We start from the raw sequence: 19,882 nt of genomic DNA, 5'->3' as shown, positions 1-19,882 counted from the left end.
CAACAACTGACAGAGACCATTGACCTATTCATGAGTAGATCCACAGACATTGGGTGTGATTACAACTGTGCTGGCTGGCAGGATGACAACATCTACTCCAATGGAATCAGTCCAGAAAGACATCTTGGACCAAGCCTGAGGTTCCACCATGGAAGCACTGCTGCAAAGCAGGTGCGAGTGTAAAACTACACTAATGGGTAGGCAGAATTTACAGGCTATGCATATTTCATCCACCGTCAGCCTGATAGCCAATTCAGGCAAGCCCACTAAGCAATAGGTTTGTGTGGTCTCATACATGCACCCAGAGGTTGTCCAACTTTTAATGCTGTATGCAAGGCATGTGGCACCAGAAGGCATTGTAAGAGCCAAAGCAGAAAGCAAAGGCCAAACAAAACAAGTGATTCAACATCATTGGAAGCCACAACCTCAGGCCAGTCGAGTACAGCATTCCAAACAACCAAGATTGTGTACCAAACAGCGTAAAAACAAGATCCACAAACTGTCTAGCCAAAATATATGGCCATTTGATGCTGATGAGGACACACAAAGTGAGCTGATATCCAGCATGGTGAACATCAAAGAATATATTGGCTCAGTAGTATCCTTGCCAACATCCAGATTGTATTTCCACAGATACAGGGTCAGCATACCCTCTATACAAAATCTGATACCAAGACAGGTGCAAGCATTCTTCCACTTTCTACACAAATGTATCTACATAAAGAAGTGGCAAGTCATGATTCATGGCAGCACGGTGGCACAGTGGTTAGCACTGCTGCCTCACAGCGCCAGGGACCCAGTGTTCAATTCCCGGCTTGGGTTACTGTCTGCGTGGAGTTTGCACATTCTCCCCGTGTCTGCGTGGATTTCCTCCGGGTGCTCCGGTTTCCTCCCACAGCCCAAAGATGATGTGCGAGTTAGGTTGATTGGCCATGCTGAATTGCCCCATAGTGTCAGGGGGACTAGCTAGGGTAAATGTATGGGGTTATGGAGATAGGGCCTGGGTGGGATTGTGGTCAGTGCAGACTTGATGGGCTGAATGGCCTCCTTCTGCACTGTTTAATTCTATGATTTTAACAAGCAATGCCAAAGTATTCCAGTGTTGCTATAAAACACCCTGGTCACCCCAAATATTTTATGTTGGGGACACCACAGGCCCAGTGATTGAAGGCCTACCAGTGTGCAGGGACCTGTCCTTGTTCACCATCCAGGGCAATGTTAAGAACATGTTGAGGGGCACCATTGGAAACCCCATGTTGATACTGAGAGAAGATCACCAAACTCTGCAACGCAGATCATTGGCCAACAGACTACACAACACCACTGCTCAATGGTGCGACAGAAGAGATGCCATATTAGAAAAACATCACAACCAGAAACATAGCGTAATCCTATTGCAAACAGAATAGAATCAGCAGAAATAAAATTAAAATTAAAATAAAATAAATAAAACGCCTAACCTGCATTCTGAAAATGTACAGCAGCCTCCAGCAAAGATCACCATAACTAAAGCTGTAGAGGTAAACAAACCTCCAATAAATTCCAGAGACTTGTAATCACATTCCATTGTGTTAAGCACATTCAGACACAAGGGGGGGAATTTTCCCATCCCTCCCACCATGGGAATTGTAACGGGTGAGGAGGTGTGGGGGGAGGGGGGGGGCGGTCGTGGGGGGGGGGGGGGGTGAACAATGCAAAGGTCCATTGATCTCGGGCGGGATTTTCCGGTTTTGGGACGAGCACAGCCAGAAAATCCATTGTTATTTTCCTTATCTTGTTCATAAATATTTTGATTCTTAAAAGGGTTAATCTTTAGTTAAGAACAGGGGGATATTGTGATGTGATGTGCATGCATCTTTAGGAAGCCATTCTTAAAGTGCTGTAAATCACTCCCTCCCTCAACAGGATACGATGTTTTGCTTCCATGACTTGTAGTCACCCTGCACGCAGCAGGAATGGAGATCAGATGTACCATATTTAAGACTCCTAGTCAACTTTAACCAATCTTTACTTCCAATAAAGAACCCATGTTACTGTTTCACCAATCCTTCTATATGATTGGTACTTCTGCATTGAAGAGAAAAAAGACACCCAGAACTTAAGATAAATAATTATTTGAATATATGGGGTGGCCTAAGAACAAAGAACAATACAGCACAGGAACAGGCCCTTCGGCCCTCCAAGCCCGTGCCGCTCCCTGGTCCAAACTAGACCATTCTTTTGTATCCCTCCATTCCCACTCCGTTCATATGGCTGTCTAGATAAGTCTTAAATGTTCCCAGTGTGTCCGCCTCCACCACCTTGCCTGGCAGCGCATTCCAGGCCCCCACCACTCTCTGTGTAAAATATGTCCTTCTGATATCTGTGTTAAACCTCCCCCCCTTCACCTTGAACCTATGACCCCTCGTGAACGTCACCACTGACCTGGGGAAAAGCTTCCCACCGTTCACCCTATCTATGCCTTTCATAATTTTATACACCTCTATTAAGTCTCCCCTCATCCTCCGTCTTTCCAGGGAGAACAACCCCAGTTTACCCAATCTCTCCTCATAACTAAGCCCCTCCATACCAGGCAACATCCTGGTAAACCTCCTCTGTACTCTCTCCAAAACCTCCACGTCCTTCTGGTAGTGTGGCGACCAGAACTGGACACAGTATTCCAAATGCGGCCGAACCAACATTCTATACATCTGCAACATCAGTCCCCAACTTTTATACTCTATGCCCCGTCCTATAAAGGCAAGCATGCCATATGCCTTCTTCACCACCTTCTCCACCTGTGACGTCACCTTCTAGGATCTGTGGACTTGCACACCCAGGTCCCTCTGCGTATCTACACCCTTTATGGTTCTGCCATTTATCGTATAGCTCCTCCCTACATTATTTCTACCAAAATGCATCACTTCGCATTTATCAGGATTGAACTCCATCTGCCATTTCTTTGCCCAAATTTCCAGCCTATCTATATCCTTCTGTAGCTTCTGACAATGCTCCTCACTATCTGCAAGTCCTGCCAATTTTGTGTCGTCCGCAAACTTACTGATCACCCCAGTTACACCTTCTTCCAGATCGTTTATATAAATCACAAACAGCAGAGGTCCCAATACAGAGCCCTGCGGAACACCACTAGTCACAGGCCTCCAGCCGGAAAAAGACCCTTCCACTACCACCCTCTGTCTTCTGTGACCAAGCCAGTTCTCCACCCATCTAGCCACCTCCCCCTTTATCCCATGAGATCCAAGCTTTTTCACCAGCCTACCATGAGGGACTTTGTCAAACGCTTTACTAAAGTCCATATAGACGACATCCACGGCCCTTCCCTCGTCAACCATTCTAGTCACTTCTTCAAAAAACTCCACCAGGTTCGTGAGGCATGACCTCCCTCTCACAAAACCAGAGAAATGCTAAGATGATAAATGATCCTCCTTTCTTTATGATTGTCTGTAACTCATTCTTCTTTCTTTCCTCCTTCCTTTCTATGGGGTATTGAAATGTGAAGTGCAGCATATAAATGGCTTCATAGTCAAAGAACTACGAGGGGTGTCTCACATTCAGAAACTTTATGATGAATGTGTTTCTTTTTGTGTGATTTATAACACTGAAAGTCCAAGGTCGGCATGAAGTGGCTAAATGTTTGATTTATGCAGGCACACTCACCAAGGTGCAATAAAAGACGAGTGATTCTATTCAACTTGTACCTTTGGCAAAAGAAAATATCAGAATAAATATGGACTCTGAGTAATGGTAAAATCTATTGTTGTGTCTGAAAACAAGGCCGGCTTAGCAATCATCGTATTGGAGGTGAAAAGGCCATTCATGCTCCTTCCTTCAAAGTGTTCATGCCAGGAGCAGAAAAAGACACAGATGTTGAAGTCCATAATTTTCTTTTTTGAAGCAACAGTTAGTTTCTACTCGGTATGATATTACACATGCTTTTCTTTCAAATTCTGTCAATGTGCGGCTGAAAAACCTGATTCTTAGTGAATGGGTTACATGTCGCCATTTTTCCAAGAGTTGAAATTGTATCCTCGGCTACTGCTCAGTGTTTGGAAGCTATATTAATGTGTAATTCTGGGTTCATCTTTACAATATAAAATCGACTCCAAGAGTTTTCAGCTGTCTAAGTATAATATGCATTTCTTTTTTCCTTTGCAAAGATCCCGTCCATGGACCTCAGAGTGTAGAAGTTGTGGATGTCCGATCACGACAGTTGACTATTCATTGGGAGCCATTTGGTTATGCGGTCACTCGCTGCCACAGCTACAACTTGACCGTTCAATATCAGTACGTGCTTGGTCACCGTGAGTACACGGCCGAAGAGCTAATGCAGACATCATCCCACTATACACTGCGGGGACTACATCCATACACTACGGTGAAGCTCCGGCTGGTATTGGTGAATCCAGAAGGAAGGAAAGAAAGTGACGAGATAGTTATACAAACTGAAGAAGATGGTAAGTGTGTGAATTACGTTTCCTTATAAATTGGTACACAATGCCCAAGAAAAATGTGGACAAACTCTTTTGTGGCATTGCATGCTAGATACTCTTTGCAACCAAAATTCACAGTATCTTTTTCTATTTTTCCTCGAAATAATTTTTGTCTAAAATTGTTTTAAACAGTTTTTTTATTCATTCATGGGACAAGGGCATGGATGGCTGGCCAGCATCTCCCACTCAACCTGACGAAGGAGCAGCATGCTCCGAAAGCTAGTGGCATTTGCTACCAAATAAACCTGTTGGACTTTAACCTGGTGTTGTTAAACTTCTTACTGTGTTTACCCCAGTCCAACACCGGCATTTCCACATCAGCATTTATTGCCCATCCCTAGTTGCCCAGAGTCAACCACATTGTTGTGCCTCTGGAGTCACATGTAGGCCAGACCAGTTTAGGATGGCAGATTTCCTTCCCCAAAGGAACCAGATGGGTTTTTCTGACAATTGACAATGGTTTTGTGGTCATCAGTAGATTCTTAATTCCAGATGTATATATTTTTTATTCAATTCAAATTCCACCATCTGCTGCAGCAGGATTCGAATCTGGATCCCCAGAACATTAGCTGAGTTTCTGGATTAATAGTCTAACGATAATACCCCTAGGCCATTGCCTCCTCTAAATATAGGGACATAAAAGATAGGGAAGGCTGTTCACCATTCAACAAGGTCGTGGCTGAACCTTCTACACTTTGAACGTAACAAAAATGGAAACAAAAAATGGAAAAGAAAAGTTAAATTATGTAAGGAAGGAGCTTGGTGAGAAATAACATTAGTGCCACACCTAATGAAATGATATTATTTTTGTCCTCTAACAACATTTTCAAGTCATGAAACATGAAAACAAAAACCTCCCATGGTGTTTGAACCTAGCTTGATCTGCAGTTGGAATCAGTTTTGCTGTAATTATATCTACAGAGAATAGGCCATATAATCCATCAAGTGCACTGCACCAGTTTGTGAGCCATGGCAGTTTGCCGTTTGAATTCCTCTTCCCAACCTTTACTCCATATCCTTCAATCTTGTTGCTTTTGAAATAAAACTCTATCCTCACTTCGAACTCATCAACTGATGCTTAGTTGGCGTTGCTTCTCGCTTCATCTGTATCTTTTTAAGGTGGAAGTGAGTTTCTTGTTCATTAGCTCCAAAAGTCACTTTTCAACCAAAATAAACTCGAGATTGGAAATATAAAGTGGCCATTTTGGATCAAATTCTAGCATAGTTTCCTTGTACCAAATGAGAGGGCAGTTACTGAACTGACATTGGCTGAGATTTCCTTCCCCAGCACCCCCTTGTTTTCCCACAGCAGAGGCGGCTCGCCATTGGCTAAGGGTGGGATCTTCCGGGGGGGGAGGAGGGGGAGCTTTTGGAGGACCAAAAGGGAGGTCCGAAAGATCCCACTGCCAACAACGTCTACAAAATCCCGCCTCTGGACTCAAACCTGCGGAGACAAATGGACTTATCTTCAGGGTCTCATTGCTCAAAAATAGTTAATTGACCGCACCGTGGAATGCAAAATAAACTAAGATAAATTAAAGAATATTAAAAGTAAATTAGTTGTACTTTTTGTTTCCTTAAATGTTATCCTCTATTTCTCTGCTTTTGATCCTACATTTGTCCCTCGTAACCATGTCCTTGATCCCTTATACATGTTGTACCTTTGGATAAGACTAATCAGGGTTAACCTCAACAATATTCATCACAAATACGTTAAGTGTACTTCTACAAAGTTCCTCTGTGTGCTACTTTAATGCATTAATAAATCCATCAAATGTAAATGGGGAATGAGCGCATTAAAATTATGCATTCCTATAAAATTCTTCTGTATGCCAAGACAACTGCCGCTAAGAGTGGCTTTAGTCCTTAAATATTTGAATATTGATGAGAGGAAAATAATATTCAAATGAAGTTGACCTGTTTTTCCAGACCTGATCTTTGTCACATACTGCGTGAATGGAAAACACGCAACGGGATTTAAATTGATGTCTTTTATCATGAAGATAATGTTGCTCTTGTTACTATGTGCAGTGACATTTACATGTAGACATATATATGTGGACACATACATAACAAATACCCATTAATATGTCTCTGACAGTCAGTCAAGCCGAGGTATGGAGGGAGGAGAATTTCCCTAGATATTCAGTGCCTTGATGTCGCGAATCCATTGATGGAGATTTTCTCTTGTTAATATTTATTGTAAAATTGGATTTTTTAAACACATTTAAGAATTGGTGGCAAATCTTCACTATGTACATAAATCCGTTTACAATGTCACCACATATTGTAACGAAGACAGCTCTATCTTCACAATGATAAGAAATATAATAAAATGTATTTAATTTTAAATAGTAATCAATATAAACTTCAGCATCTTCTAGTAACATTTATCTAAAGGAAAAACGAACAAAAATTACCCTGATAGTTTTATTTAGTTTAAAATAATTTGCTGAAAAATATTACTTCAAAATTCTCATCCTTGCGATGCATGTTTATAATTGAATGATTCGAGATTGAAATCTGGACAGATCTTCATTCAGAAAAGGTCTCTAACTAATATCAACAGGGAAACTAACGATGGAGCATCTGTTTATTGCATTGCAGTATCCGTATAAATCTTTGATTTCTTCATGCTGCAAGTTTCTCATGCAAATTTTCTAATTTGTGCGTTCTTGCCAGGCAGTCTGTATCCACAAGAGTTCATCTCTCAGCCAGTGGGAATTTATATGGTTCGAAAGAAGAGCCCCCAACTCAAAACATTTAAATTATCTCAAGGAGACGATGGCCTGGTGGTATCATCACTAAACTATTAATCCAGAAACTCAGCTAATGCTCTGGTGAGCAAAAGAAAAAATGCTGGAAAATCTCAGCAGGTCTGGCAGCATCTGTAAGGAGAGAAAAGAGCTGACGTTTTGAGTGCAGATGACCTTTTGTCAAAGCAACGTCTAATGGTTTTAATCCTTTGACAAAGGGTCATGTGGGCTTAAAATGTCAGCTCTTTTCTCTCCTTAAGATGCTGCCAGACCTGCTGAGATTTTCTAGCATTTTGTCTTTTGGTTTCAGATTCCAGCATCCACAGTAATTTGCTTTTATCTAATGTTCTGATGACCTGGGTTCGAATCCCACCACGGCAGATGGTGGAATTTGAATTCAATAAAAATATTTGGAATTAAGAATCTACTGATTGTTGTTTGTCAGAACCTATCTGATTCACTAATGTCCTTTGGAGAAGGAAATCTGCCATCCTTACCTGGTCTGGCCTACATGTGGCCTCAGAGCCACAGCAATATGGTTGACTCTCAACTGCCCTCCGAAATGGCCTAGCCAGCCACACAGTTAAAGTTGGACAAGGCATGTGCAATAAATGCTGGCCAGTCAGTGACACACATGTCCCACAAATGAATAAAAAAAAGGTAAGTTTAATTGTGATCAAGAGGTCCCATTTAAACCATGTGCTGCTAGAATTATATTCCATATTGTGCTCAACCTAAGCAACATGAGACCACCCTGCATCAGGACGTCCCATCTGGACTTAGAAGATCACGTTGCAGTAATGTTGAAGCTTCAGTATAAACACACCTTTAATTAGACAGTCAAATAGGGAATGGGGGCTAGATTTTATATTTATCCAGGTGTCGTGAGTGCTCCCAGATTTGGGCCACAAGATTCAGCTCCATAATAATGGCACGGGTGGCACTGTGGTTGGGTGGCACAGTGGTTAGCACTGCTGCCTCACAGCGGCAGGGAACCAGGTTTAATTATGGCCTTGGGTGATTGTCTGTGTGGAACTTGCCTGTTCCCTTCAAGTCTGGTTGGGTTTCCTCTCGGTGCTCCCATTTCCTCTCACGGTCCAAAGATGTGCAGGTTAGGTGAATTGACCATGCTAAATTGCCCCTTAGTGTCCCAAGACATGTAGGTTAGGGGGACAAGCAGGGTAAGTATACGGGGGTTACAGGGATAGGGTCTGGGTGGGATGCTCTGTCAGAGAGTCGGTGCAGACTCGATGGGCCAAATGGCCTCCTTCTGAACTGTAGGGAGTCATAAGAACATAAGAAATAGGAGCAGGAGTAGGCCATCTAGCCCCTCGAGCCTGCCCCGCCATTCAATAAGATCATGGCTGATCTGAAGTGGATCAGTTCCACTTACCCGCTTGATCCCCATAACCCCTAATTCCCTTATCGACCAGGAATCCATCTATCCGTGATTTAAACATATTCAACGAGGTAGCCTCCACCACTTCAGTGGGCAGAGAATTCCAGAGCTTCACCACCCTCTGAGAGAAGAAGTTCCTCCTCAACTCTGTCCTAAACTGACCCCCCTTTATTTTGAGGCTGTGCCCGCGAGTCAATGATCAATATCCATAATTTAGGGATATGGGAGCCATTTTGATGGTGTCTGCATCGCATGCTCACTTGCTGTGTGGCCTGTGCCAGATGCCATTTTGGGATGGTTAACTGTGCTTGAGGAATGCAGAGCTGGCAGAACACAATGTCAGTCAGCATGCTCAATGATGTTTTGTATTAATCGCCAGCCATATCTCCATTCCAGCTCTCAGCCCTATCTTCTTCTCTATCTATCCTTGAAAAAAATCTATCCCTCAATTCACTTAAAATGTCATCTTCAAAATCCCAACCAGTTAGTCTTGGGTCCTTCGTTTGCCACAATGATTCTGCAGCTACTGATTTACTCAACCACACTTTCACCTTCATCTGTGATGCCCTAAACCCCAATAAAACCATTACTCTCTCTCATCCTGGCCATTTTCCCTTTTATAGTCCTCAATTTCAATTGTAAGGGGTGCAGAAAGCCAATTACCTCCAGATCTCCTTGGAGAGAGGTAGGATGAGAGGAGACCTAATAGAGGTATATAAGATGTTGAGAGGCATAGATCAGGTGAACTCTCAGAGGCTTTTTCCCAGGGTGGAAATGGCTGCTATGAGAAGACACAGGTTTAAGGTGCTGGGGGGTAGGTACAGGGGAGATGTTAGAGGGACGTTTTTCAGACAGAGGGTGGTGGGCGAGTGGAATCGGCTGCCGTCAGTGGTGGTGGAGGCGAACTCAATAGGGTCTTTTAAGAGACTCCTGGATGAGTACATGGGACTTAATAGGATGGAGGGTTATATGTCGGCCTAAAAGGTAGGGATATGTTCGGCACAACTTGTGGGGCCAAAGGGCCTGTTTTGTGCTGTAGTTTTCTATGTTTCTATATTTCTATCTGGCTTGGCCACTTAGCAAAAAAAACTATCAGGTGCTGCTCTTGTCTGTAAAACTACTCACAATTCCAGGATTTTCCTGAAATGCAAACGTAAACCTTCACTTCTCTTTCTCTACTGCAAACCACCTTCTTAAACCACCCTCTCTTATCCTCACCATCCTCACCTCCAACAATAATTACAAGGAGCTCGTGGACTTTCTTTGTCAAGGATCAAGACCGTACCTCTGCCATGTCCACTAGCTCAACCTGCTACAATGACCTGGCCTGCTCTAGTCCTGAACTAATTTCCTCTCCCAGTCCCCATTTTAACCGATATCATAAATGGTTCTCTCCCTTAAGGTTCTTGTCTCCTGTTAATCTGCCATCATAACACCTTTCCTTAAAAAACACCCCTGACCTCGCTGTCCTTGAAAACTACTATCATAGAAACCCTACAGTGCAGAAGGAGGCCATTCGGCCCATCGAGTCTGCACCGACCACAATCCCACCCAGGCCCTACCCGCTAATCCCTTTTGTGTCATCTTCACTCTCCCTTCCTTCTTGCAAGGCCTCTGAGCATGTTGTTGACTCACAAATCCATTCCCATTCTATGTTGCAACCCCTCCAATCAGATTTCCACCGCAGCCACGGCACTGAAACAGCTCTTGCCAACATTTCCCTGTTTTTCTTACCCAGTCGGCAGCCTTTAACACAGCTGAGCAAATCATCCTCCTCCAATGCCGATCTGCTGGTGGGACTGCTCTCACCTTGTTCTGTTCTGTTGTGTTACTTGCATTGGCTTCTCTTCCTCCCCCTGCACCGCCACATATATCATCCCCCCAAGGATTTATCATTGGGCCCTCCTATTTCTCATGGTCATCCGAAGACACATGTACACTGTTTTCATGCTGATGGCAGCCAGCTCTCACCACCTCTCTTAACTCCTCCGCTAAATTATCAGACTGCTTATCTAACTGGATGTGCAAAAATTTCCAACAATTAAATGATGATGTGCTCAGCTGTGGGTGGGATTGTGGTCGGTGCAGACTCGATGGGCCGAATGGCCTCTTTCTGTACTGTAGGGTTTCTATGATCTATGATCTATTCTATGATCTAAACATTTGAAGCCTCAAACCATTGTTTCCACTCCCTGCTCCAAACCTTGTTCCGTAACTACAGACTTGATCCCTCTTCCTCGCAACAATCTGAGATTAAACCAGATTGTTCGCAAACTTGACGTCACATTTGACTACGAAGTGAGCTTCCGACCTCTCAGTCATGCCGTTACTAAGACCTATCTAAACCTCTGTAATATAATACAACTCCAATCCTGTCTCAGTTTCCATCTGCTGCTGAAACCCTCAGTCATACCTTTGTTATATCTAGACTTGACGACTACCATGCATTCCTGGCTGCTTTCCCACATTCTACCCTTTGTAAGGCTGGCTTTAGGCGACGCGAGCTTCACACAAATTGGACCCCTGCAGACATTTTGCTGCACAAAGTTGGTGTGCATTGAATAAGGTGTCTGGGTTAGGTTGATTGGCCATGCTAAATTGACTCTAGTGTCAGGGGGATTAGCAGGGTAAATATGTGGGGTTACAGTAATAGGGCCTGGGGGGATTGTGGCCGGTGCAGACGCGATGGGCCAAAAGGACTTCTTCAGCACTGTAGGGATTCTATTCTATGAATGGATATGGATTGATTGTGCATTGTGATCCCTGTACCCCATTTTCGAGAGCAATCAAATTTTCACCCTTAATCTTTGTCTTGGTCCTAGGCTAGCTTATCAACACAATGTAGCATTTTTAAAATCTTACATGGGATGTGAGTGGGCATCATTGGCTCAGCCAGCATTTATTGTCCATCACACGTAGGCCAGACCAGGTAAGGATGGCAGATTTCTTTCCCTAAAGGGCTTTCGTGAACCAGAAGGGTTTTTACGATAATGGTCCCATGGTCATCATAAGACTTTTAATTTCAGATGTCTAATAAACTCAAATTTCACCATTTGCCGTGGCAGGATTCGAAATCAAGGTCCTCTGAGCATTTTGCTGGGTCTCTGGATTACGAGTCCAGTGACAATATCATTACGCCACTGGCTCCCCATGCCACGGTGGTCTTTATTCCTAACATGATGTGGTCTGCATTTTACACATTCATATGATTTTATAATAGGAAGTTGTTTTGTTCTTACTGTAACCAAATCTTGTGAAGTAATTATATGCGACGAGCGGCGGCATATTCAGAAGTAAGTTACCACTTCTTTGTGAAGGCAGGCTCTCATGCATACTTTATTCAACGTTGAATGATCAATGTTCAAGAAGATACGGCAAAATTGAAATTGAATGTGTGCTTTGCTCCTTTGGCAGATTGACCACAATTGAAAGTGGCTCAGAAATGCATTCTTTATTACCCTGACATCTATTGGTTTAGTGTCAGATATAATAGCTGACCACCATTTGAGAACCTGCTTTTGGAGTTGACTTGTTCAGAATACAGAGGAAGAAGTGGGTTATGGTGGGGGTGGAGAATTTGGGCTGCTTTGTACATCAGGGTGCATAATATTAAAACATTTTGTTTTAATCAATTCAGAAAATAATTAGTTTGAAACACTGGGGTCGATTTTACCAAATCGGGACTAAGTGCCGGGTCTGGTCGTCAAACGGATCCGCGCCCGGCAGCCGCGCTCCAGCGCGCCCATACGCCTTTTTTCGGCGCCGGTCTATTAGGCGGGGCTTAGCGCTGTTGGAGCGGCCGGAGCTCCAACTGCGCATGCGCAGCTCGGAATAGACCGCAGGCAGCACGCCCGGGCGCAAAAGGCAAAGCAGCACAGACAGCAGAGAGGGTGAAAGGAATTCCCTTTGGAGGATAATGTCCACGTTATAATCACAGGAACTAAACACCTGACAGTCCAAAATCTGGGATAATATTACAGGACAGGGATGGGGGGATATACATTTTGAAATATTATCCCAGAGTAAAACGGTTTCCTTCCACAGTCCGAAAGACGTGCTGGCTAACTGCATTGGCCTTGCTAAATTCTCCCTCAGTGTACCCGAACAGGTGCCGGAGTGTGGCGCCTAGAGGATTTTCACAGTGACTTCATGGCAGTGTTAATGTAAGCCTACTTGTGACACTAATAAACATAAACTTTAAGATGCGAAATTCCTCTGCAGTATGATTCCACTGTTTTTAGTATCCTCTGGTAGTGCACCTAAGTGGCAATGCTGGAAACATTGGACATTACAGTTAAAAATACTTTCTTCATTTGGAATCTACACAGGTTGTTCCAGTAGCTCAGTCTATTGCCATCTGCAACAAGAACCCTTGACGTTTTTCCTTTCTTTATCCTGGTAGCATGAGGCTATCCATGCTGTTCTTATCATTGCTCGGCTGAAACCACTTAACTCACCACGGGCTGGGACTATTGCCTTTGACTTCCTTGGTCTACAAAGCTCAGAGCCATTAGGACAGCAGGAACAATGATGTTTGTGTTTGCAAAACTGCCTTTAAACTGCACATTTTGCAATTAGCAACATGAGTGCTGGATGGTTAATTAAATACTCAGAACACCCAAAGCTGTTTCTGAAACAAGATAGACTTAAACGAATAAACCTCTATAATTCTTGTTCGTGAATAAAGTTTCGTTTTGATGTAGGGTTGTCCGGAGGAACAAACATACAAGCAGGATAATCAGCATTAAACTCGACATGTATCTGACCCTGTATTATTATATGGAAACTACCATAATATGGCATAAAGTCATTGATCTTTCTATTAAATAGAATTAAGTCTTCCCAGCAATTATAGTTTCAGTTGAAGACCTGTGAACTCATCATGTTTATGATTGTGTTTAGAATTCATTTGCACTGGCCACTTACAACCCCAGTGCCCTTGTAATTCCTCTTGGAACGAAGGCAGCTCTGTCATATTGTGCTTATGATTCTTATTCATGCTTTACCTCGTTTGAATTTTGTGTGCCTGGGAGTTTGGTAAAAGCTGTTTTAAGTGCTGTTGCCTGAGTAGTAGCCAAGTCCTAAATGAGAACATAAGATTTGTTATGATTGGTACCTTGCGACAAATGCAAGGTGTTGCAGGCTTTGATGTCAGCCTTTTAATTGATCACGACTTTAGCCTTCAAGTAACCAGACCAAGGGCCCGATTTTACCAAAACGTCACGCCCGTTTTCGGGCGCGAAATCGTGATAAAGTTGGGCGTCGGGCCTATACCGCGATCTGCACCCGATTCCGAGCAGATCGCGGCTTTACCGACACCGCAGCATTCATCTCTTACATGGAGTATTGTTTTTGCATTCATAAATAAATAGAGTCAAGTGCATTGTGTTGTCATGTGCTGGCAATGTGTGTATTGTCATCCTGTAGATGGTCAAAAGGGTTAAAAGCAAGGACAAACAAGACATTCTACTGAATTTTATGACCTCAATAATCCTTTTCCCGAAGATACAAGCCATTAATTTCTAACCTGTTCCCAATCTATAGGAACTTGCCTCAGCCATTGCCCTCCAACCTTCAGGAACGCATTGCTTGACAAGTTCTGCATATGGGGCACCAGCATAGTGGCCTTAATTAGACAAGATAATTAAACATCTACGTTTTGCAGACCACACACTGCTCTGACCAACTCCACAGGAAATCATCAGATATTTTATACAGCATTATATAACTTTTTTGCACATACAAAGATGTCCAAATACTATGTATAGGATTGACAGAGAGAGCTTGCTGAATAAAATAAAATACATCTTGCTTTGTTTACTCTAACAAAGCTTTGCATCCTTCCCCAGTGTTAAAATAGTTACAGAAAATCAGCCTCAAAGGTCCTACCCAATCATTTTATAACATTGAACCAAAGCAGTTTTTCAACACCCTCTCTCCCATTTTCCAAAATGCAATAGAGCAGCGTCGATCTAAAAGGTTTCAGTGAATGTTAAAAAAAATGAATATAAAAGTAATCTGTATCCCTGCTTCTGTCCTTGACATTTTGATGGATTCGGGTTCAGTAAGTTAGCAGTATAAGTGAAATCCTTTAGGCTTTCACCAAAAACAGAAATCAGTTCTGATTTGGAAAGAGCAGAAATCTTTGTTTGAGGGATGGAAAAGGTCACAGTTTAATATTCATAAAGGCTGGAGTGACAACAAATAATGACAGATTACAGAGGTGAGTTAAAGTCACAGGTTATTGAGTGCCACAGATCAGAATTGTAATTCTGAAGTCCTTAGGAGGAAAAAGAAACAAGTATATTCGCAGCAGTAAGGAAACAGCTGGGATTTGCAGTTTGAGATTATAGAAGGCGACAGACACTGTGCTGGATGTTGAAATGCAGTAAATTAATAGAGTGGGTGAAGGAGAAGTGGAAGTGCAGAACAAATGAGAAATATGCACATTAAAATGAATCGTTTTTTGAGTGTGATTGAGAATAGCTATTCTCAATATCGTGAATGAAGCCCAATCCATCACTCAAACCCGCTCCCATCCATTGACACTGTCTACACTTCCCACTGCCTCGGAAAAGCAGCCAGCATAATCAAGGACCCCACGCACCCCGGATACAAACTCTTCCACCTTCTTCTATCGGGAAAAAGATATAAAAGTCTGAGGACACGTACCATCTGACTCAAAAACAGCTTCTTCCCTGCTGCCATCAGACTTTTGCATTGAGTTGATCTTTCTCGACACCCTAACTATGACTATAACACTAGATTCTGCACCCTCTCCTTTCCTTCCCTCGCTATGGTATGCTTTGTCTGTATAGCGTACAAGAAACAATACTTTTCACTGTATACTAATACATATGACAATAATAAATCAAATCAAATCAGATCAAAAGCAATATTCAGTACTCAAGTTGTGCTTCTATCTTTCACTCCTTGCATTATTAGATCCTTGAATTTGATAGTTAACTACAATTCTTTCAACTCCGCGCTATAAAAATCAGTCTTCTTCTTGTGCGGTCATTAAGAACATTAGAAATAGGAGCAGGAGTGGATCAAACAGCCCCTTGAGCCTGCACCAATGAGGGCAGAATGGTGGCACAGTGGTTAGTGCTGCTGCCTCACAGCGCCAGCGACCCGGGTTCAATTCCAGCCTCGGGTGACTGTGTGGAGTTTGCACGTTCTCCCTGTGTCTGCGTGGGTTACCTCCAGGTGCTCCAGTTTCCTCCCACACTTCAAAGATGTGCAGGTTAGGTGGATTGGTTACGCTAGATTGGCCTTAGTGTCATGGGTGGTAAATATGTGCGGTTATGGCAATAGGACCTGGGTGGGATTGTTGTCGGTGCAGGCTCGATGGGCTGAATGGCCTCCTTCTGCACTATAGGGATTCTATGATTTTATAAATCATGACTGAGTTTCTATCTCAACTCCACTCTCCCACCGTGCTCCCAGATTCCTTGATCTGTCCATCTCTCATTTGAATATATGGAATATTATCATTCACTTTTGATGCAGTAATTCCCAACAATTTCTCAATTACTGCTCTTTGGGCCTGAGAGATTTCCAGGCTTGTATCTGACGCTCTTGTACACTTGATCTCGTGAATTATATTTCTCAGCATGGGACCCCATCACATATCCCTTCACAGGAGTTGAGGTGCTGTTCTCTTATAAGATCTATCGTGTTGCAGTCACTTCTGGTCAAATACATCACAAATGCTTCAGGAATCAGAATATCCCAGACTGATCGGTTAACAATGTCACATGGCTTTTTTTCCAAGCACCAACAATACAGAGTAACAAATGAAATGAAATTAATATTGTGACAATTTTGAGACAAAATACCAGCCATTCCACAAACAAGAAAAAAAATGATAAAACAATGATTGTGAACATTGATTCCTCCAGAACAGATAGTAAGACCTACAAAAAGGGAATGTGAAAAGAAAATGTTCAAGGATATCAAAATCAAAACAGTTTTTATCCCATTTAAGATAAAGGGTGGCACGGTGGTTAGCACTGCTACCTCACAGCACTAGGGACCAGAGTTCAATTCCAGCCTAAGGTTACTGTGTGGAGTTTGCGCGTTCTCCCCGTATCTGCGTGGGTTTCCTCCGGGTGCTCCGGTTTCCTCCTATACTCCAAAGATGTGCGGGTTAGGTTGATTGGCCATGTTACCTTCCCCCTTATTGTCAGGGTAAATTTGCAGGGTAAATATGTGGGGTTACGGGAATAGGGTCTGGGGTGGGATTGTTGTCGGTGCAGACTCGATGGGCCAAATAGCCTCCTGCACTGTAGGGGTCCTATGTTTCTATGGATTCTATCCTACGAACGGGGGGGACCGGTTTGAAAACTGGTTAAACAGATATTGTTAGTCAATGTGCATGTTGAATGGCAGCATTTACAGTAAGAAGTCTCACAACACCAGGTTAAAGTCCAACAGGTTTATTTGGAATCACGAGCTTTCGAAGCACTGCTCCTTCATCAGGTGAGCCACTCATCTGATGAAGAAGCAGCGCTCCAAAAGGTTAGGAGGTGCATGTTAGATCTTGTAGGCGAATAGCACCTTAACTCCGATGAAGAGATATGTCATGGGGTCCCATGCCATGGTTTTTATCCTAGGGTTTTAAAGGAAATAGCTGATGCCTGAATAATTTTCCAAAGTCTCTCAATTCACAAACTGTACCTGGAAAATAGCTCATCTTACTGCACTATTTAAGAAAGGTGGGAGAGGAAAACCAGGGAATTGTAGATCATCTAGCCTTGTTATATTCCAGAAAGCCTGGTGGCAAAGGGTAGAACTGGAGCCAATATTTACACACTTTTATAGGCTTTTATTTACAGAGATATACATTATATTGCATTCATGAAAGGACCTACAGAAGACAGTTAAATCACTTGGACATACTTGGATAGAGTCATAGAGTCATAGAGGTTTACAGCATGGAAACAGGCCCTTCGGCCCAACTTGTCCATGCCGCCCTTTTTTTTAAACCCCTAAACTAATCCCAATTGCCCGCATTTGGCCCATATCCCTCGATACCCATCGTACCCATGTAACTATCTAAATGCTTTTTAAAAGATAAAATTGTACCCGCCTCTACTACTACCTCTGGCAGCTTGTTCCAGACACTCACCACCCTCTGTGTGAAAAAATTGCCCCTCTGGACACTTTTGTATCTCTTCCCTCTCACCTTAAACCTATGCCCTCTAGTTTTAGACTCCCCTACCTTTGGATAATGAGGAGTCTACCACGATACATTACTAACACGCACCTCCTAACTAAACCACTGTTTCAGTCTGATCCTACTTATAAGAGCACATGTAAATCTCCACTTAATACCCACCAACCATATGCAATTAAATACAACTAACATGCTATTGACAAGCCTAACGTCTGGCGTATGGAAATCACTGGACTCTATATTTAAGGGTAGAGTAACTGAACATCTTGACAATTTTCAGCTGATCAGAGTAAGTCTGATTGAATTTATAACACAGAACATGCCTGATGAACATGACTATAAGCAGTTCGAGGCACCACACCTTTGGAAAGATGTATTGGCCTTGGAGGGAGCACATTTACCAGATTGGAGCCTCGATTCCAGGGGTTAAAAGACATGAAGAGATTACACAAACTGGGGTCATATTCCCTGGAGTTCAGAAGGATAAGTAGCAATTTGATTGGTGGTTTCAAGATAATAAGGGGAACAGGTAGGATGGATAGAAAAAAAACATTCTGCCTGTTGGGAAGTCTTGGACAAAGTGGCAGAGTCTGAAAAATTAGAACCAGGCCTTTCAGGGGTGATATTTGTAAATACTTTGACACGCAAAGAGTGTTAAATGTTTGCAGTTATCTCCCGCAAATGGCAACTGTTACGAGACAAATTGTTAATTTAAAATCTGAGAATGATGCGAAAGTTAGGTGGATTGGCCACTCTAAATTGCCCCTTAGTGTCCCAAGAACTGTAGGTTAGATGGATTAGCCATGGGAAATGGGTGGGGTTACGGGAATAGGGTGGGAGAGAGGGCCTGGGTAAAATATTCTGTCAGAGAGTCAATGCAATCTCGATGGGCCATATAGCTTCTTCTGCACTGTAGGGATTCTGTGATTCTAATGATAGATTTTTGTATTTTGGGAGTAACGGATTTAGGCAAAGGTGTGTATATGGTGTCAGGTCATGGATCAGCCTAGATTTCAATGATTGGCAGATTAGCCTTGAGATGCTAAATGGCTTTTTCCTTTCTGCATGTTCGGATTCCTTGTATCTTGTTTTACAATTAAACTGACATTACGCATATACTTACAATTGCGCTCTGTCTTTACATTCTGTGAAATTTCAATCCCCTGTAACAATTATTGACAAATAGCTAGCTTTCTGTTGAAAATGATGCTTAGCAATAGCCTGCTATGCAGATAACTGTCTGAGTGCAGTCCTGCAGCAAAATCTGAATGCGTAGCAAATCTACATAAAATTCAGCTTTAAAAGGGAATGTGACATTAAGAGCCAAAGATAGATAACTTTAATTTTAAGGGGAAATATTAATACACTTGAAGTACCCTATACTATTCTGCTAATCAACCTAATTTACACATCCATTTCAGCAGAGAGTATAAATCATTGTCTCAACTAAGAAGAACACTATTTAAATAGCTATTAACCAATCAAAGTGTCATGATTTATTTTTTGTAAATATATTCTGAAGTTTTTTTTGTCTGTTTTGACTGATTATGTGTATGTGTACATGCATGTGCATTTATCGTAAATTATCTCAATGGTGGACTTCATGCTAAAACAAATCGCTCACACGTTAGTGATTCCATAGACACAATCATTTCTTGATTATTAATCACTTGGCAGTTAGAAACTGAGGCAATTCCTACCTTTGTAAGTAGACATTTGCCTGCAGATCTGAAGATTACAGTTGCTGAGCAATTATTTTTTAGCAGAGAGCCCTTGCCCTACCTTTTAGGATGGCGAGAGGCCTTGTTATATGTGCTATGATGTACAATCCAATCATAAAACCTAAGTTTGCACATGTAATTTGGATTATGACTCTCGCCATACCAAGTACCGACACGACAAGAGTTTTGAAAGGGAAAACGATGTGAAAATTTAGCAATCAGTTATCTTAAATACTAATCTAATATAATACTAATCTAATATAGTTAATATCAACTGGGAAAGATGGTGGCATAGTGGTAATGTCACTGGACTAGTATTTCTGAGGCCCAAGCTA

At 42.4% G+C, this 19,882-nt stretch overlaps 1 protein-coding gene across 2 annotated transcripts in view; it reads left to right on the top strand.

Annotated features, from left to right (window-relative positions):
- The window catches only part of ptprt (protein tyrosine phosphatase receptor type T), a 999,403-nt gene that overhangs the window by 535,020 nt on the left and 444,501 nt on the right, over positions 1–19,882 (top strand). For both annotated transcript variants that reach the window (XM_078236146.1, XM_078236147.1), the window contains exon 7: positions 4,158–4,454. In XM_078236146.1, the coding sequence (XP_078092272.1) occupies positions 4,158–4,454 (297 nt within the window). The remainder of the gene's footprint in view (positions 1–4,157; positions 4,455–19,882) is intronic.

Source organism: Mustelus asterias, chromosome 20 (genome assembly GCF_964213995.1).
Source record: "Mustelus asterias chromosome 20, sMusAst1.hap1.1, whole genome shotgun sequence".
NCBI lineage: Eukaryota > Metazoa > Chordata > Chondrichthyes > Carcharhiniformes > Triakidae > Mustelus > Mustelus asterias.
This window is presented reverse-complemented; position numbering and strand designations above follow the sequence as displayed.